Consider the following 19,979-nt stretch of genomic DNA (forward strand, 5'->3'; position numbering starts at 1 on the left):
TTAAGCTTAAAATATGAGCCAATCATAAATGTCACCACCTGTCCCTGCATCAGTTAATCAGTGAAAAAATCAGAAGTTTTCCAAGGCAGTGTTGGTATTATGAAGAGCACGAGAAACCTAAGGGAGATGGTTTTCCTTTAGGATTATCATCTGCATGGGTCGGGCAGAGCACAACAGTTTAAATGCAAGCCCATTTTAAAGCAAGAAGTAATGAGTGCTCTTTGGAAAAAGGCAGCAGTGGTGAGCAGTTAGGTAATCTTTTATTCTTTAAAAACAGTACACTTGGGTTTCTGAACATCATCAATAAGTATTTCTTTTTGCCAGTTCAGTGCCTCTGGGATAAAGTTAAACAACTTAAATATTCAGTGCTCATGCAAAGTGTACCAACAGACTGACACCACGACACATGTTTCCAGGTTGTGTATTCAGCTTTATTCTGTTATGCAGCAGTCTTGGAATGGGGGAGCACTATTTTAATTCAGCTTTTTCCTTTGTTGATCTTTCATACATTGATTTTTTTTTTTAGCCTTTAATACTGATATTTGCCTTGAGTAGGGAATCCAGACACACTCATAATTCGAAGGTTATCTGATGCAGGAATGACAAATTAATGCATATCCTTGCTTTCTTTAGTTGGCCCCATCAGAGAAAGAGATGATGCAGTAAGAAAGTTGAGGGGAAGAAAGATTCCAGCTAAGGTAGAGCATTAGTAGTCATCAGCTAGAAAATACAAGAAGGGTTAAGAGAGAAAGGTAATTAGGTTTTGGTAACAGGAAAGATGCAAAGAAGAGTGAGAATTAGGCAGATTAAAATGCTAACTCTTACTTTCAATGGTGAGAATGCAGGTGCTGGCAGCTGAGCCTCTGTTGTTGACTGCTTTACACATATATTCCCCCTCGTCTTCTGGGAAGGTTTCTGGCAAGTAAAGGCAATAGGTTTCTCCTCTTTCAATGTACTGATAGTCCTCAGAGTCCTGCAACATCTCCCCCTCAAACCACCACGTAACTTCAGGTTTGGGTTCTCCAGTGATTTTAACTGTGAATCTCACTGGCTCGCCATCAACAACTGAGGTGTTTTTCAGTGACTTCTTGAACCAGGGAGCTCCAGATCGAGCTTGATCCTCCTCATCTTCACAAGTAGAACCATTAATGATGCTTCCCTCTTCTTCTTCTTCCTCTTCTCTTTTCTGTTTTGAAATAAGTCGACTTAGAACATTTAAAGTGGCAATAGCAGTGTGACTGCCAGTGATGCATCTCTGATCACAGACAAGTTCTGGTGCTTGTGAGAAGGGGAAATGCCACACCTGTCCTCACTAGGTCACATATGCCCTGAATCTGGGAATGCAACAGGCAGTAAAATGCATTTTAATTAGGCTGGAATCTTGGTGTAAAATACAGGCACAAGTGTAGATTCCATTTTCAAACTGTTCAAGGGATGCCATGACCTTTCTTAGCAGTGTCTTGTACTCTTCTGGAAACGTTCCAGGCCAGGCTGGATGGGGCTTGGAGCAACCTGGTCTGCTGAGAGGTGTCCCTGCCCGTGTCAGGGACATGATCTTTAAGGTCCCTTCCAACCCAAACCATTCTTTAATTCCATGAAGGGTAAACACCAAATGCAATTTTTACATTATTTATGTTACCTCAGCAATTCCCAGCAGCTGCTAAAACAAGCAAAAGGTTCCTTTTGTGTCTCTGATAGTGTTGTCATCAGTGGTAATGAGAAACAAATGACACTTAGGACTGAGGAATGAGACTTTAAGATTTCTACCTTCTGTAGGGCTGCATCGATCTCTTTCTGTTCAAACTGCATGCGCAGGAATTTCTGCTCCTCGATCCTCCTCTGCTCCTCCTCCTCCCGGGCTCTCGCCATTTGCTCAAAACGGGCCTTCATGTTCACTTTGTGAGTAAAGGGAGCCTCGGATTTCTTGGCTGGTCTCACATCTACATCGTCCTCCTTGGCAAGAAAACGTTCAAAACGGGACTTATTTATTATCTTTGATATGTGTACGATGGTAAAACTAATTTTTTATGTTCCCACAGTTCTTTCTAACTGAGAAAAGCCACACAAAATCCTGCTTTTTTTCGCAGGTTTGTTAAATGTGGGGTCTAAAATCAAGTCTTGTAATAGTTTATCCCAGGATAGGACAAAATAATTGCAAAAGTAATTTAAGAAATGATAGGTAGAAAATACTCCTGAAGTTTTATTCATATAGAAATGTAATACTTTGTGCCAGTGGTAAATCCTCAGTGACTTGAGTTTTATGCCATGGTGGTAGTGTAGGTTCAACCCCTAAGGTTGATCTTACAGAAACAATTAGTGTCAATCATTAATTTTAAAGTTCAGAACTAAAAGCCAGGCTTTGAGCTGCCCCAGCAGTGAGTGAGTGCTGTGCAGAGGAGCCCAGGGCAGGATTGCTGCTGTCACAGGATTGGGCACTGCCACAGAATTATGGCACCAAAGCTCCACTGGGCTGGTGGGTCCCAGACCCTTGTGTGGATTGTGCAGACTGATGGCTCCAATTCTTGTTTTTTCCCCTCTGAAAAGTGTGAGGTTCCAGTCTGAGCTATAGATAGGTGGGCATCCTCCTCTGCTCTACCCTGAGGAGTGAGTGAACCTGATAAAAAGACTTCAAGTGGTTTTGTTTGGGTTGGGTGTGGTTTGGATTTAATTCATACAGTGGAGAATGAATTGGAGTTCAGCAGGAGAAGCAATTCAAGTGCTAATGGCTAATTCTCAGACAGGAATGTTTTAAACCCTCAGGCTGGCAGGTCTCAAGTTAAAGATGCTGAACTGAGGACTTGGAGCAGAAAAATCTCTCTCTGCTTGCCCAGGTGCTGTTTCCTTTAGGGATGCTGGGTGAGAGATCCTCAACATCCAAGGAGGGAACAGGAAAGAAGGGAAAACATCATTTTAGAAATACAACAAAATTTGATGAAAGCAGCAGCATAGTCCCCTCCTGGATCATTAATGTGCTGGTTAATTATATCATTAACATACACACAATGAACTTACCTCCTGGAATTTTTCAGCTTCTCTTTCTCTTATTTCTTCATCCATTGCTCTCCTCTTTGCTCGCTCTTCTTCAATCTTCTTCTGTATTTCTTCTTGAGACAGCTGTCCTATTTTTTCAAACTTGCTTTTTAAGTTCTTTGCCTGAATAGAACCACTTCTTTTTAGCTTTATTAATTCTTCGTATTCTTTGCTCAGCTCAAAAGTTTCACACTCTTCTTCCAGCTGTTGAGAAATCACAGAATGTGTAAGGTGGAAAAGGCCCTAAATTAGTTTTACTGCCCGTTCTCCCACAGAAAGGTGCAACTCAAAACACTACAGTTCTCTTGGTTACTAGAAATCAGCAGAGATCTTCTCCCTGTAACATTTTTGTCCTCCCTGTTCTCATGATGACTGCATTTGTATCACCTCTCAACCAGCTGGAGATTTTAAAATGTCTTGTAAGATATCTTCTAAAACACCCTTTGTTCAAGGGTTCCTGTCAATAAATGCCCTTCACAAACTCACAAAACCAGACACCAATACAAAAAACTGAGTTATCCAGGATCCATAAATTCACCTCTACTTACTTGCAATATGATATGAAATAATCTTCTAAACCACAGCTATTTTGTTAAACAATAAAATTATTCCTTTTTTTTTCTTTTAATTCAGTAAAAAGCAAATGACATTTCAGGATGTTGTGGCTGGAAAAGGAAGGGCAGCTCTGGCTCCTGTAGTCAGACCACATCTGAAGCTGTAATTGCTGATATTTTTCTCCCTCCTTTTATGACCTCTGGCTGATGGTAAAGATTTATTATTGCTGGATGTCTCTGTCTCCCTTTCTCCCTGGGATGACTTGAGAACATCACAAGCCACAGCCTTTATTACTCACTTGAGCTTTGCTTAACAAAAAAAAAAAATAATACAGTCCTTGAACTTTCAAAAGGGAATAATAAAGAATTGCCACCCACAGCCAAATTGAAGTGTGAAGTTCATGACTGGGATGTTTTAAACATTTGGAATGTCAAGCAAATCGTGTGTGTGATTTGTACAGTCAACTGTGACAGTCTTCAAACCCTTGATACACCAATTAGAAAAAGCCCACTGTATCTCTTTCCATTAGTTACACAGTGTTTCCCTGAGGAAAGGCAGGATTTTTTGCTCTTTCCTACCTTTAGTTTTGTATTTTCACTTGGGAACTAAAGATTTCTGTTCTCCCAATACAGTAAATATTGTCTAATCATTTTAGTAATACTCTAGAGATTTTCAGAAGCGACTGCAAAATAAAAATTACAAATTTGAAACTGTTGTTTACTTTAAGGGTGGCAAGAGATAAAAACATTTCCCTGGTTAGATTAGTGTTAAAAATATGTCATTATCATATACAGTGTTTGCAAAATATGGGTTTCTATTTTTCCTTCCTTTCACACAATATTGAACGTGTCTATTTAACATTTCCCTTAAAGGAAATTTTTAGCTAAAGCCTTAAACTGAGATTTTAATAATTAGCTGAAATGATCTATTCAGAGCATGCTCAACATATTGTTTGATGCACAAACCTCTCCCATTTCTTGTCTCAGCTGCTGGAATTCTTGCCTTTCCATTTCCAACTTTTGCCGACGCTCCTCCTCTGTGCGTCTCTTCTCTTCTTCCATTTTTTGCCTGAGCAGCTCCTCAAAGTTAATTTCCAGTTTCCCAGGTACGAGGGATTCTTGAGAAAATGTTTTAAACATTTCTGGTGATTCATCATCCAGCACCTGCTGGGAACGCAGAGATGAAACCACAGCATTGCTCAGACACTTGTGGGACATAAAGATTTATGTCACATAAACAGGTGACATATTTTGTGGGCATTCCTCTAATATTGTAGGAGGGAATGGTTTGGGGGGGTTGTATTTAACTTTAGCTACAGTGCTAAAACTTTAATGAAGTATTTTCTGCCCTCTAAATGCTCCTTTAGGACCTAAAGCAATTCATTCTTGTTTCCTTCAGACTATCATTAAACAAAGTGTTTGTGTTTAAATGTCATTGCTCTTAACACTGAAGTACACAGAGCTGCCCTTTCTTTGGAGCAAACTGAATTAAGCAATGTTAGCATTTCCAGGAAGGAGAACTGAACAGAATTTTCAGGAGAAACTCATCTTGTGAACAAATTGTTTAAGTCCTGTTGCCGGTTTATTGGTTTATAGAACCCCCAGCAAGGGCTTCCTCCTTTCCCTGGCCTTGTCTCTGGCTTCCCAGTAGGGTTAGGCTTAGTTGGCTGTTTGGGAGCAGTTGGTGTATCTTACAGACTAATTCCTAGCATGGTAGGGCTTAGGAAAGGCAGTTTTCATTCCTTCCAAAGCAGGGAATGGAAGAAGTAACATTTTCTCAGACTGAAGTGCAGTATGACTAAAATCTGAAGCTGTGTGCTACCAAAATGGCCAGTGGTGACAGTGTGAGTCCTGCAGGAAGGTTAAAACAACTCCTTGCCAAAGCTTCCATTTGGGCATGGACCTGGACAAACTTGCTGACAGATTGTCCCAGCAGGAATGTTCTGGAGGTGAATGCGAGCTGAGCTCGGGTCCTGGCCCACAACTCTGAGCTGATGTGCTTTGGGCTTCATCAGGGCATGTTTGAAAAGCCTTGGGGCAAACATGGAAGGCTCAGTGTGCCCTGAGTTGCAGCCATTCCCAACAGCAGGAATCGGTCAAATGCTGGAAACAATTAAAGCAGCAAATTTCCATTGGAGAAGGTGTTGTGACTACCTTCATAAAGGAACAGAAACTAAACATTTTTTGAGAGTCTTTGACAATTCCTCTTCTCTTTATTGCTGCTCACTGCCCTGTGACCCACACCTTTTGCTGCTGTTGATGCCATCCTAGTTCACATCCCTGTCTCGACCTACTTTGCCCATATTCTTTTTATTTGCCACAGCTCTTTCAGTAGTTTTTTAGCCCAATCCCACTCAAATTCTGGTATTCACTACAGATATCCTTCTGATTTTCCCTCTGAGTAATTTCACAGTTGGACTTCAGCCCCACCATTCCTTCCATTCTTCATTTGTTTTGTGTAATACGAGCATATTTGTTGAAATTGTGTTATGGAAAAGTGAAGTCTAAAAACAAGCTGTAAACTATTTCCTTCAATGAAAACAATGCCATACAGTTTTTGGAGGCTAACCATTGCCTAAATTAGCAAAGAAACATGAAACTCTTGCTTGTGATGCCCTGGTCCATGTGCTCATCCCTTCAAGGAGACACAGACCCTGAGGGAGCAGGAGGGGTGTTAATTCAGGATTTGCCCACGTGTGTTCAAAAGCTGGGCCTGTGAGCAAACACTGAAGCTGCTGCTCTGTATTTGTGACTGACTTATGAAAAGACAGAGAACCAATTTATTGGTGGTTAAAAACCACAAAGATTCAATGAGTTGTGTGAGGTACAAAACCCCTGTGGTTAGTCCAGTCAATATTTTAGCCATATTTTGTGAAATGAGGCCATACTTTTTTTTTTTCCTGCAAAGTGGGAACAGTTGGTGGTGAGAAACATTCCTGTAACAATTCCAGTTTGCAGCACAGTCAGCCAATATTCCGAGGGCAAACAGGGACTGAGAAAGTAGAATTTTTTTCTTTATTATTTCTGCTAAGACAGGTTCTTTTTGCAGTCTCTAACAGAACGAGACTGATGGGGATGAGAGATCCCTGTTTCAGTCTGAAAGCCATCACACTGGTGGTGGGGAGCATAGATTTTCAGTTAATTTTTTTAATTGCTGACCGCTTTCAGTGCCTGGAGTCACAGTGCACAGTCTCTGTGCTGCAGCTAATGGATTAAACCCCGTTCAATCAGTGAGGTTATTGCTGCACCGAGGCTGAAAAAAGTGTTTCTCAAGAAAACAAGAAAAACCAGACATACTGTCCTTGCTTCCCTTTAGTTCTCTGCTGGCTTTTCATAAAATAACTGGGTTATTCCACAGTTCTGTACTGGCCAGTCCTGCCCTTCTTTTTGCAACAAACACTACTTTGTTCTAGTTTCTGTTTGGGTGATTTAATATTGTATTTCCTTATATCCACCAGTAAGTAACTGGCTTATACCCACAAGCCTGCTGAGACTTGAGGTGGTTGGAGTAAGGATGAAGACTGCACTTAAAAGTTCCATGCTAGGGTTTTTTTTTTAATAAATAATATTGTTGCCACCCTCTGAAATTGGTCATCTCCCTCTGCTTTCAGCTAATGTCAGTATGTCAGTCCTAAGCCTGAAAATTTGTCTTCTGCATCATCTTAACTCAAACTTTAGAAGTCCTTGCATGTCACAGAGATCTGCATTTATCTCAGGAAGACCTGTATTAAAATTGTTCTGATGGGAAATGCCATGAGTTACTTTTTGTGTTGAAATACTTTAAAAGCTACATTTGAGTCAGCTGGGTTCAGCCTTCCTCATTTTTCCTTCCTAAAGAGCCCCAGGTGACTGGATAATTCATTGCTCTGACTGGGATGCCATTAGTTGTGCTCCAGCTGTAAGAGATGATTGCTGAACACCCTGTAAAGGTGTGAGAGAAACCCAGAGCTGGTAAAAGAATTGCTCTTCCCCCCCAAAAAACCCCAACAAACCCTCCTAGTGAGAACATTTTGCTTTCCAAGTTGGTTGCATCCGGCATAATAATACCCACTGGATGGAATCTCTGGGTTTGACTAAGTCAGCTGGAATCTCTCCAGGCTGGGTGTGAGGAGGGATCGTTCTGTGAGGATTTGGGGTAAATGAACCTGATTAGTTACCCCATCACCTCCTAATGAGTGGGGAGGGGAATTAATGAAGGAAGGAATTGAAGCAAACATTCCTAACTCCATTTAAAGCTTTTTGCCAGAGTTTCTTTCCAGTTTGGTAACAATGAAATCATGCACTAAACCAGAATCCCATACCATGTTCTTCCTCGCTTCAGCAAATGCTCTTTTCTCCTCCTCTATGCGTCTCCTCGCTTCCTCCTCTGCTTTCCTCTTCTCTTCTTCTCTCCTCTGTCTTTCCATCTCCTCAAAACTGAGTCTGAGTTTCCCAGGGCGGAATTCTTTAACAGAATTTTCAGATTCTTCATCCCCACCTTCATTTATCTTCAGAGAAAGGGGGAGAGGAAAAAATAGAAAGGACTTACCCAAACATAAAAATATTCTTTATAGTGAATAAATACTCCATTAATTCCTTTCTGATCTCTTATAAATGTTGTTTTCTCCTTGAGGAAAAAATATAGCAAGAGTTTGGTTCCTAAGAGAAACATTTTAATCTTGGTTTTAGCCAAGGGAGGGAGAAGGGAAATTTTCAGTATCCTATATGTAGCTTCTGTAGTTTTCAAAAATCTATTGGGTGTGTAATTCAAAGAACAAACCATGTGTTATAAGGAAAAGGCTGGACAGTTAAGTACTTACTTTATGATCCTGGGGTTGGATCTTTACTGTAAATCACTCCCTATTCAATTTATTTACATCACTTCCATAGACCTTTATACCATCAAGTCTTTTTGTTGGCATAGAAATTGTTCTCACCAGTGCACCAGTTGAAAAAATGCTGTAGAGTCTTATAGAAAAACTGAATCAATTCATTAACGTTTTGCTATTATTCCAGACTGAGATTTTTATTTCTTTTCTTTTTAGCCATTTAATCATCACTGAAGAAAGGGAACTGAGATACTGTGATCTCCTCACTGTAGCTTGTCTCCAGTGAACACTCACCTGCTAAGAGGAGCCTGTGCTTTGCAAACTGCAATCAAGGACAAAAGACCAAACCCCCTCCAGAGGACACCCCAGAGTACTTGAGAAAAATTATTACTTCCAGTTTTGGCAACCACTGCATAGCAGATAAAGCCACATGTTAGAAGACTTCTTTTGATGCAGACAATTTGTACATTTTATATTGGTTGGTAAATGAAAGCATAGACACGAGGGCGGGAGGTGGGAACTGCACCTCAGTTAGAGCAGCTCGGGACTCCAAGGAGTTCACTCTGTCACTGTCTCCCCTCTCCTCCTCTGCTGCCCAGCCCCAGACAAAAAGAAGAAGGTGCATTGTTGGCATAATGACCATGTTATTGGTGTGAACAAGTTAAGGGATTTGGTGGAGGTGAAGCAGTAAACTACAGTTTGGGTATCTGCCTAAAGCCAGAACCCTCTCAGTGTGGACCAGTTGAGAATTTCTGTGTTTCAGCTTTCTGGAGGTTCTGTGGTGTTGGGTTTGTTTAAGTTTGTGTGTGTAGAATATACATTTCTTGAACGTTTCTGAAGTGTAGTCAATATAATGATCTTGATCTGTTTGTCTGAGAATGTCCATTCAATAACTGCAGTCTGTTGAAATTAGCAAATTCCTATAAATAATATTTTCCCAGTTTTTGCAGAAGATTAAAACCTCGTTTCTCATTAATCTTGTTTGTATGTGAATTTTTTATGTGAATTAACAAAGTCAGAGTGATCATGACTGTACAGGGGAAAAGTATTCAAATACAGAACTTGAGAATTGCTTTTGGCAAGGGAGTGTGGTAAAAATGAGGAAATACAGAACTAAACTGTCCTGGTGGATCTTTGGTTAATGGTGAGTGTGTGATTCCTTCAGTGTGATCCAAGAACAAACTACAGTGAGGTCTGTTTAGAGGTGATCTAAAGTAACTCTGCCTCATGATAAAGAACACATATGGAGGTGGTTCTGCAAATAATATAAACCAGGAATTGTGAGCTACATTTCTGACAGTTTGGGGACTTAATCAAGTCATTTATGGTATGTTGTTTATGTCACTATATACGAGGGAGCTGAGCTGGTCTGTCTTTTTTGCCCTTTCTTCCTAAGAGGAGAGTTGTACTTGATGTTTATTTCTATATGTTTACAAATAAATGCAACAAAGGTGGGTAGAGCCCTTCCCAAATCTCCTTTCTCGAAGCCCAGCCATGATGACAAATAAATCTGGGAATAAGAAACAGGATTCTGTTCCTACAGAATGTTTGCATCAAAACCTGGTCACTGAAACATCTGCAGCACTAATTAAGAACACAACAGACAGTAATCTTGGTGAAGACTTACAGCTGAAGGGACTGCAAAGTGTAGATATCAAACCCACTGAGATTGCTGGCACAGTTCAAGCACCTGTATTTGTGGGGTTGACTAAAGGAACGTGGAAAGCACGATAAAATACTGGGTGATTACTGAGCTAAGGCTAAAAATGCATCTTGCAGAAAGGCATTTTCAGACTCTTAACAGCTCGAAATGTGGTTGAGGAGTAAGAAAAAAGCAGGATGCTGTTGAGGAGCAGCCCTGCCCTCACCATTCGCTGTCTGGCCTCCTCAAAGGCCCGTCTCTCCTCCTGCAGCCGCTGCCGGGCCTCCTCCTCCGCCTGCCGCCTTTGGCTCTCCTGCCTCTGCCTCTCCAGCTCCTCAAATGTCACCTTCAGCTTCCCGGGAGACACGGACTCCGGGGGGGCACTGCTGTCCTTCTCACCCTGGGTAAGGAACATGAAACAGTTCTATCTGCAGCTGATAACTATCTGCTCTGTGGGTGTTTTGGGATGGGGGTTTACCATGACAAATGAAAGGCACTTGGTTTCCTTCAGGGGTTGGTTTTCATTCTTCATTTCTTCCTCCTCTGCTCTCTCCTTTCCTGGGTTCTCACAGTTTATTTTCACCTTCCCAGGTGTCTTGGTGGGTTTCACAGGCACTACTGTAACTAGGAGTGAATCATCCCCTTCCTGTCCAGAAAGATATTTATTAGATATCATATAAATAAACTCATTTCTTAATGAAACTGCTGGTTTAACCTGTGTGCACCAAAGCTTCCAAAAGATTTACTTGTACTGAGTATTAACCACAAGAATAAATCCAACTGCCTGTGGCACTCACTGCTTTTCTTGTAATAGCTGAAGAGTGTCAAGACTGAATTATAGTTTAAACATAACTGCTGGGAAACTCCTTGATTTCTTTACATATTTTCACCAACTGTTAGTTATAAAAACTCACGGGTTGGAAAAGAACAGGTGTAATTTGGAATACACAGCAATTGTAACCACACTCCACGTCCAGTTTTAACATTTACCCTGTAAAGGAAATACTGTGGCTGGAATAAGCCAGTGGCTCTAGAGAGCAATTTGTAATTTCTCAGGCACAGTAATTGTTTTTTGAAGGAAGTTGCTGATTCAAAGCTATTTTTGCAACTTACTTGCCAAAATACATTTTACCTTTTTTTTTTCCTCTCCACAGAATACCGTGATTAACAGGGACACTGTCAAATAAGTTAAAGCTAATGGATTCTGGGGGTATTTTTTGCTTTCCAAAACTGTAGTAGGAGTGTGATCTTCTTGTGTTAGTAAAAGACAATAGGACCTTTGGACCCAGCTTTTTGAAATTAAACATTTATTTTCAAGACTTAAAATCCAAATGGTAAATTAGTCAATTAAAAAAAAAAAGTTCACTGAGTGAGGTGTTCAAACATCTGTATGTTGTCAGAAGCCCCTTTTAATTTCAAGTTTAAGGCAAAGAGCTTTTAAGATGATTCTTTCCAAAGCCAGAGGACTTAGAGTATCATGACCAATATATATCAAATGATTCTGGTGGCTTTGAATATTTACATTTTAGATCTTTTTAACTAACCACAAAGTATTCACAGTGCAGGCTCTTTTTCAAAATTCAATATACTGATTTCAAGAACAGACATCTAGTTCCACATACTCTAACAATTTGTTAGCTCCTTGGTTGAACTTTAAGCAGGTATTTGTGTGCCCTTTTCGAAGTTTTCCCAACCCAAATTACAACAATAAAACAAAAGTGAATAAAAATGTAGGTGAACATTTCTTTAAAAAAATCTGATTACCTCAGCTGCTGATTCAGTTCCCGTATTGTTAAAGTCCTCAATCTATTAAATGAGAATTTCACAGGATTACATTACTTTGGCTCTTTGCCTTAGAGTTGCAAACACAGAACTGGAAATTGTTTTTGTATCAGAGATATGTAGGTAGCACTTAAATTCCCAGGGGTGATAAGGACTGGACCTTGGCTGGAATGCTTGTGGAGGAAGAGGCAACCTGACATAAAACATCCTAGAGAAAATATGCTACAGCATTTTAACAGGGCAGGGCTGAACTAAGAAGTGTACTTGAGTCTTCATTTAAGCATTCCAGAATTGTGTGAAACAGAAACAAAACAAACCAAAAAAAACCAAACAAAAGCAAACAAAGGCAAAACCAAACAAAAGCAAAAACCACCAAAGCCAAATGCTGTGTTTGCTTCACGTTAATTCTAAAATTCGACATGTATGTAACTTCTGCCTTGCAGAGTAGATTAAAAATATGGTAGATACATTGCCAGTTAAAAGCACAGTTGTAACAATGTTAAAAGCCTTAGTAGAAAACCCTGTCTGAAAACTGACTCCTAGTTTTCATTTCTTAGAACAAATTCAAACCTAAGTTAAGTATTACTGTCGTTTGGTTAAATAACAATTGGCTCATGTTACAAGCAAAAGTAAGAGTTGGTAAAACATAAGAAACATTTTCAAATTAGTTTAGCAAACACTGTAAACTCTTGTTTGCATAGGACACCAGAATTTGTGCCTGGTTCCTGCCACATTTTTGCCTGCCTGGTTTCATCTGTAGCTCAGTTTTAGAGCTTAAAAAAAGATTTACTGTAAAGAAGAGGAAGAGTCTCTGAACATTATTTCCCACCTCCATCCCACTGAGCATCACGTAAATCACCACTATCAGAAATCTTAAGATTGAATCTTTCTGATCAATACAAAACTTTAATTTGTGGCTGATTGCTTCCAATTGTACCCTGCCTGGTGTGATCAGATCAACATACCTCCTGGGCTTTTTTGGCCAATTCTCTTTGAATTTTTCTTTTCTCAATCATATCTTGTTCGATTCTGCGCTTCCTTTCTTCTTCCATTCTTTTTCTTTCTTCTTCTTGCCTTTGCTTCTCCATTTCTGCAAATTTGCCTTTAACAGTCCCTGTAGATGTGAAATACACTGATAAATACTTTCATCTAATACTTGTCAGGTGACTTATGGGGCCTTTAAAGTTGGGCCTCTCTTACCTATCAGTTTTGGGACATAACCTTTTTCTGTTTTAGATAATTTGGTGTCATCGTCTTCATCAGACGCGAGCAGTTCTTTCATCTAGTTGATGAAACACAGAAAGTAAACTGTCTTTATAACTAATAAAATCCCAATGTTATTGTCTTAAAATAATGTGAATAGATTTTCAGGCAGAATGTCAAATATTAACACAAAATATTAGCAAAGAAAACAACCTCCTGCTTTCTCCTGTTCCATTCTCTCTCTCTAACATATTGTTCTTTTCTTCTTTGCTTTTCATCTCTAGATCTCCTTTGATTTCTTTCTTCCCTTGCTTTTTGCATTGCTTCAAATTTATCCTTTACATCGCCCTTGTGAAGCTTGGGCACATAGGACTTTGGGACGGGTTTAGATGAAGAAAGCAGAATCTTGGTGAAGATATAGAAGAAATGAAGATAAGAGAAAAAAAGAAAAGTTGAAGCAGATGGACAGAAATATTCTGATAGATTGGGTTAGAAAGAAATGTGAGAACATAAAACAGAAGTGCAGTTGCTACTAGGAACTTTGTGCCATGAGCCATCATCAATTAAGCCATAAATAGCAATAAATACTAAAAGAACCAAAACAACATTTAGCATTACGTTAAACTTAGGCTATAAGCAATTGCAATGAAGAGCTGCAAAACAAGTATATGAACTGTGTGAATGTACATTCTCAGGCACTGGGGCTTTGAACATTAATTACAGATTTAGATTGTTGCTTTCAATCCTAAGCAGCCACCAAAGAGCCCCTCTGCCCCCAACACTTAAAACAGATATAAAGTCATAGATGTATAATACAATATGTAACGGGGGGGGTTCTGCAACACTTCAGCAGCCATATACAGTTTTTTAAATAAATAGTAGTATTTCTTAACTTCAAACTCCCAGTGCATTAACATGCTCACTTTCTTAATATTTAGAGAAACAGAGAATCCCAGGGATTTTATGTTATAAAGTGCAAAGATTGCAGGACTGATACTGATACAGCAAATGGACATTTCTTTGCCAGTGCTACTCTCTGGGTGCACAAACAGCAGGAGAAGTTCCCACTTCTCAGAACTGCTGGGAAGTTTTCTCTTTTTACGGTGATGATGACAGGAATGTTCTCAATAAAGTAATAAATACTGAGAAAACTGGCTGAAAACATTCCATGTTTCATATATTTTCACCTTTCACCAGGTGACATGTTGTCCAGAATTACCCCATCAACACTGAAAGTTTCTTTATATTTTGTTGCCTTTATTTTGCCTTCCCCCTCCATGTTTTTCTAATAACAGTAAGAACATAATTCACAGACTCTATCAAATAACAGCAATACCAGCATTCCAGTATAATTGTCTATTACAATTTTTCTGTAATTATTACTTTTGCAAGCATCAGTAGTAAATTATTCCATTGCTTTGATGACTTTAAAATAGGTACCTACCTCAGTTTTCTGTGCAATGTCATTCATGGTTACTGTACTGTGCTCTGCACCTGGTATGTTTTAAGATTGCTTTCAGTTTCTACCTGAAAGAAACAGTTGTAAGTTATATTCCTTCCTTTTCCTTTTAAATGATGCTTTAACCATCTTCCTGTAAATAAGGTTGCATAGGCTGAAATCAATGTATCACAATTTCACTTGGTCCTCTGAGGCTTTTGAAGACATGAATAGGTTCTAAGTGTGCCACAGTAATTAAAAGAACAAGCTTATGATTCACTATTCATGCTCATAACTCCTCTATATAGTTCTAGATATTGGGTTTTAATTTCCATTTAAAAAAAAAAACAAACCAGCTTGGAGCCAAGCTCTGGTGTGTTGTTAGAAATTTTAAAGTGCACTGTATTTATTAGGAACCAAACAGAAAGGCACTTCAAGTTCAGGGCAAGCCTTTGTCTTTTCTTTTTGATTTTCCTTCTTTTTTTTCGCCCCCCTTTCCTTTTTTTTTTCACCTTCCAGTCTATCAGAGCTTGTAGGAGAAAAGAAACCATACCATGACTGCAGTGCTCCTGCTATCTGTGCTCTATCAATCCTCTGAGTGCCAGGAACCCACCAGAAAACAAAGGAATGTCATGCACTGGTGCAATCCATGCACTGGAGTAGCCCAGGACATGGAGACCTGGCAGCCCTCACACAGGGCTGGAGCAGAGAAGTCCCAAAGATAATCTTTCCCAAGAAATTCCATTTCACCTGAACACCTCAGGAGAAGGGCACCTCTAATCTTCACTGCAGCAACAAACCCAGTTGATGTGGCTTCCTCTTAAAGTCATTTGCAAACAGCCCTTTCCAATGTCCGATGCAGAACGTGCAGTTAATTGTAAGAAGATGTTTATGAGTCAAGACTTTGTCTTGAACCTTCCCGATAGCTCCAATTGCCTGAACCCCTTGACAGTGGGATAACAAATCTGAAATTTTCTTTAAAAGTGCAAATGTTGGAAGTAATTTTCCATGTGGATTCCTGCTGTCTGAACTTCCAAAATTGTGCCAGTCCAACAGGCCGTTGGCCTGGAGGATGGCAGAGCTGTTCCTGCCATGTGGAATGCTGCCATATCTGCTATTACTTTGGGCTGCTTTCCAGTTTGTTGGCATCACCAGCTCTTAATATGTTTGAAGGTTAGCCAGCTGGCTCCGTGGCAGTTTGCCTCTGCAAGTCATCCTACCTGCACCTTTGATGCTGAAAGATATGGCTGTAAAGCAGCAGAGCATTGCTAAACATGATACCATCCATGTTTGCACTTTCATCCCTCTCCGTGGCCATTAAGCCCAGCAGGACCAGCAGCAGGACACACCTTGGGCACCCCTCGAGGCAGAGCAGGAAATTCCAGGGAAGACAATCCAAAATGTTTAAGAAAAAAAGGAACACTCCTTGAGTTTTGGCTTGTGTGGCAGTGACCATTGCTCCAGGAATTACAGCTGTGGCCTGAAGCTCCTTTGGATCTGCCTGATCACCAGGAGAGGGTCACAGTCCAGGTCTTCTTTCTGGGAAAACCCAAGTGGCTACATCAAAAAATCCTGACACCTTCCATGTCATGGAAGAACAGTGACTTCCTAACCTGCCAATAGCTTTGCAAAAGTATGCAGTAATAAATTTGCCAACCCAAGAAACCTTGACCTACTAACTCCCTTTTGAGATGAACCAGTTACATTTTTAAGTTGTGTGTATATACATATGTATTCTTGCTTTGCAGTAAGAATTTTCCCCCAGAGCTCATCTAATAAAAGTAATGCTTATTCTTTGAGGCAACACAAATCTACTTGTATAGATACTTCAGAAACTATTTTGCTTCCTATTATGAAGCTTAAGATGCAGTCTCATCTTTTATTTCCCAAGATCAGCATATCTCAGGAGAAGCTGTAAGAGCTCCTTACTGAAGCTTCTCACTCAAAAAAAATATAAAAATCTCAAAGTTCAAGTGAAAATTTAATACAAAACCAATAAGGCATAGGAAACTAGGCAACAGATTAGAAATGTTCTGTAAAAAAAATAAGTGTTTTCAATTATCTTATTTGTTTGCTGTAAATGATAAGCAATCACCTTCGATATGATCTGATCTGAAAAGTGCTGTTTTGATCACAGCACTTTTTCAATTTTTCATGCAGCCTCCCTAAAACCTTACTCCAGGCAAAAGAAAGTGAACACAAAAAGCCAAAACATCCAGGGGACAGAGGTTTGATGGCTCACAAGTCCTAAAATTCATCTCCTTAAATTTAATTAATTTCCATTTCTGAAAGGAGGTCAGAGTCCTCAATTGATACCAAAAAAAAAAAAAAAAAAAAAAAGTTGTGCAGCTTTAACCAGACTAAAAAACACCCCAGACTTCCCACAAATAATAAAATTCCCTTTCTTAAAAAAAAATTCTTGATTTTCAGAGGTGTGATTAACATCCTCACAGGAGACACGACAAATATCAGCATTTCCCTGGCCTGAACACTACTCTTCACAGCAGGACTATGAAGCCAGGACTTTAAAAGAGGTCCAGTTCCTCTGTGGTGTCTCCTTTTGGGAGGCCCCCTGCTCTCCTGCTGGGTCCTGTGAGTTATAAATAAGCCCTTCATGGCACCAAGTTACGTTTACCATCTGTCTCCTCTTTGTGATCTACTTGCAGGGAAGACTCCATTATATAAGAAAACCACATTGTCAGAGCTGGCAACTCACTACTTGCAGCCAGAGAACTAAGGAGAGGAAAACACAGCGTTAAAATATTAAACAAAATACTAAATAGAACTGGAAAGAGGAGGGGAAGTGTTCCTCACTTATGTCCTTGCCATAACTGATCTGGAATGACACTACCAGTTGTTGTACTAAATTACAGATACTGAAGTAGGTACTAAAATTATCGTGCACAGGGGAAGATCCTGAGCTGGCATAAACTGTCAGCTCCACTGAAGCCAATGAGTTATGACAATTAACACCAGCTGTCTCAACTTCACATTTTCTATAATACAAAATGCAAAACTACTCCCACTTCCTTGTATTTCCTTCGTTAAGTCTTTGTAATTAAAGACCAGAATGCTCACCAATAACTGCCCCAGCTAATTCAATCTCATACACAATCTTTTCCTAGGTCTCTGAATTTATCACACTCCAAACATTTATTGAGAGTCTCATATTATATTATTGAGAGTCTCATATAAGGACTATTCATATTATAGAATAGTCCTTACAGGTATGGTGTTACCTGTAAAAGCATATTTAATACAAGGGGTGCCTGTGTTTCTTTATGTAACTATAAACATTCTTAATGCAAGAGTGCCACACAGTCCAAAGTGTTAAAAAAATGAAATCACCTCTCTGTAGAAAAGATCTGTTAATTCCTTACTCTCTTCTTACTGTTACGGGGTATACAGGCTCCAGAGCAAAGGTAGTGGGGGATGAGAGAGCGCTCTGTTAAGGGGGAAATCCTGCTGGGATCTTCTGGCCCGTGACTTCATGTTCCACGGTGTCTGCTGATCCTAATCACAGGTGGCAGTAAATTGTGAACTGAAGTCCCCAACAGAAAAATCAGCGTATTTTGCCCCACGCCATAATTCCTTCATCCCCTGCTGTGTCACAGCAGCTGAGGACCAACAGTGTGATTTCAGTTCTGCTGAAAGGACTGACAGGACTTCAGAGATGAAGGTGCTGAAACAAGGGGTAAAATACTGGATATGAAGCACTGTTGCCATCTGTATATTCCCTTCCCCACTGACAGGACACAGCCAATCTGCCTCTTCTTGGAAATCCTCCTGGCCAGCTCAGGCTGAACACAGGGCTGGTCACCCCACGGTGGTCATGGCCCGTGTGGTGCCTCTGCTGCAGAGGAGAGGTCTCCTGCCTTCCTCGAGATGTGCTGCTGCTTCTACTCAAGCAACCCCCCCTCTGGCAGTGCTGTGAAAGCCCACTCGTGTGTACAACCTTCCTCTGAGCAGCTGTGGCTGCCTCGGGTGCACAGCAAAGGGGCACTTCCATCGCCTCCTGCCCTGCCCTGCCCTCCCAGTGCCATCAGCTTTGCCCTCCACCTCCCCACAGCCAACTTCAACCACCTATGGTAGATGCTCGTCTGACTTCTTTCACTGAGGAAACCGCTCATCTAATACATTCCAAAACCAGTTAGAGGAGGTATTCCCTAGCAAAGTCTTAAACCATCTACCCAGCTCTTATATCCTGAGCTCAAGATAGGCTCTTGACTCAGACTGTTCTTTCTACATATACTAGGCATGTTCTCATACTTCTGTATCTTCCTTAATGACTACACTTGGCCCTCTTATAAGACTAATTATTACTTTACAATTTAATTTCATTGGTCAATTTTCTAAGAGATTTAAGGTCTCTTAAGTTCCAAGATCTAAGGTTAAGAGTACTATGTTTTCTACCATACAGCTACTTGCTGATTAATGTTTGAATTAACACGTTTCATTAAGCATGCTTATTGCATTAACAGAAGTTCTTATTTACCTAAAATAAACATGATAATAAACAGTTTGTAAGCTGTCACAGAAGCCCAATATTTTCTTCCAACCCACGCTGTCTTACAGCCATCCCTTCAGGGTGAAGCAGAACCAAGGGACGCACTCAGCTGAAAACCACACCGACAGAACTGAACTGCTTTGAACGTGCAGACACGCGATTTGCGAAAATCAGGCATTTATGGGATTTCAAAGTAACTCTTACGGACCGCACAGCCCAGACGAGCTGCCCGCACCGCTCACCCCGCGCTCGCCGCCCATCGCGGCCGGGGGGCCGAGGAGCGCCCGCTCGGCCGGGACACAACCCCCGCTGCGGGGCTGCGGTTAAACTGCTGCGGGTCGCACCCGCCGGGCCCGGGCCGTGAGGGGGCCGTGAGGGGGGCCCGGGCCGTGAGGGGGGCCCGGGCCGTGAGGGGGGCCCGGGCCGTGCGGAGCCCCTGCCCGGCGCTCCCGGCCCCGCTCCCGCCTGGCTGCAGCGACATCGCCCCGGCGCTGCCCGCGGCTGCCGCCCCAGCCCGGGGTCCCTCCCCGGCGGCCCCGCGGTGCGAAGGGGCCGCTGCCCCCATTGCCGCGGGCTGTGCTCGGCCCGGCCGCCCCGGGGGCGCCGCGCGGGGCCGTGAGGGGGCGGCGGGAGGAGACGGCGCTGCCGCGGCGGGTCCGGGCGAGGGGAGCGGGGTCAGCGGGGCGGGCGGGCGGCCCGAGCCTCGCCGCACGCCGGGGGAGCGGGGCGGGCTGCGGGCGGCAGGGCGGGGAGCGGGGCGGGGGAGCCGAGCCCGCGGAGCCCCGCGGCGGCGGCGGCGGAGCCGCTCTTACCTGCGCCTGCCCGCGCTGCGGCTCGGGGCGCTCCGGGCGGGCTGCGCTGCCGAGCGCCCCTTGGCTGCGGCCGCCGCCGCCGCCGCAAGTTTCCATAAAAGTCGCGGCGCGCGCCCGGCGCCCGCATTCCAGGCGATCCCCGCGCCGCGGCAGCTGCCCCTGCCGGCCCGGCCCCGCCGATCCGCGCCGTGCCCGGCCCCTCG

General features: G+C 41.9%; 2 protein-coding genes across 14 annotated transcripts in view; one reads left to right on the plus strand and one right to left on the minus strand.

Annotated features, from left to right (window-relative positions):
* The window catches only part of FUBP1 (far upstream element binding protein 1), a 33,452-nt gene extending 24,084 nt beyond the window's left edge, over window positions 1–9,368 (plus strand). For all 4 annotated transcript variants that reach the window (XR_005564820.1, XR_005564821.1, XR_005564822.1 and 1 more), the window contains one exon: window positions 8,609–9,368. Coding sequence is in view for 1 of the 4 variants with exons in the window: in XM_039384682.1 (XP_039240616.1) it covers window positions 8,609–8,626 (18 nt within the window). In the remaining 3 variants the exon portion in view is untranslated. The remainder of the gene's footprint in view (window positions 1–8,608) is intronic.
* On the minus strand, window positions 410–19,892 carry NEXN (nexilin F-actin binding protein). 10 transcript variants are annotated; one of them, XM_027744069.2, is made up of 14 exons: window positions 19,777–19,892; window positions 14,464–14,542; window positions 13,233–13,424; window positions 13,017–13,098; window positions 12,782–12,930; window positions 11,799–11,840; window positions 10,513–10,680; window positions 10,261–10,434; window positions 7,886–8,071; window positions 4,551–4,751; window positions 3,013–3,234; window positions 1,768–1,953; window positions 826–1,186; window positions 410–720 (listed from the first exon to the last, which is right to left on the minus strand). In XM_027744069.2, the coding sequence occupies exons 2-14, from the start codon at window positions 14,488–14,490 to the stop codon at window positions 707–709; spliced, it is 2,004 nt and encodes a 667-aa protein (XP_027599870.1). In that variant the 5' UTR covers window positions 14,491–14,542; window positions 19,777–19,892; the 3' UTR covers window positions 410–706. The 10 variants fall into 10 exon arrangements, with proteins under 10 accessions (XP_027599870.1, XP_027599865.1, XP_027599871.1 ...); XM_027744064.2 differs by having other exon boundaries at window positions 14,464–14,546; XM_027744070.2 differs by having other exon boundaries at window positions 4,551–4,748; window positions 14,464–14,546; window positions 19,777–19,891.
* Between the last annotated feature and the right edge of the window lie 87 nt (window positions 19,893–19,979).

This window comes from Pipra filicauda, unplaced genomic scaffold (assembly GCF_003945595.2).
Source record: "Pipra filicauda isolate LSUMZ 115617 unplaced genomic scaffold, ASM394559v2 scaffold36_size6622888_pilon, whole genome shotgun sequence".
In the NCBI taxonomy this organism is placed as follows: domain Eukaryota; kingdom Metazoa; phylum Chordata; class Aves; order Passeriformes; family Pipridae; genus Pipra; species Pipra filicauda.

Bases quoted from the DNA above. Each gene is read 5' to 3' on its own strand.
- NEXN (XM_027744069.2), bottom strand. From the start codon at position 14,490: ATGAATGACATTGCACAGAAAACTGAG. The intron at 3,235-4,550 runs GTTTGTGCATCA...ATTTCTCAACAG, and splicing joins TGAGACAAGAAATGGGAGAG to CTGGAAGAAGAGTGTGAAAC. The intron at 1,187-1,767 runs GTAGAAATCTTA...ATTTCAAAACAG, and splicing joins TCGATGCAGCCCTACAGAAG to AAAAGAGAAGAGGAAGAAGA.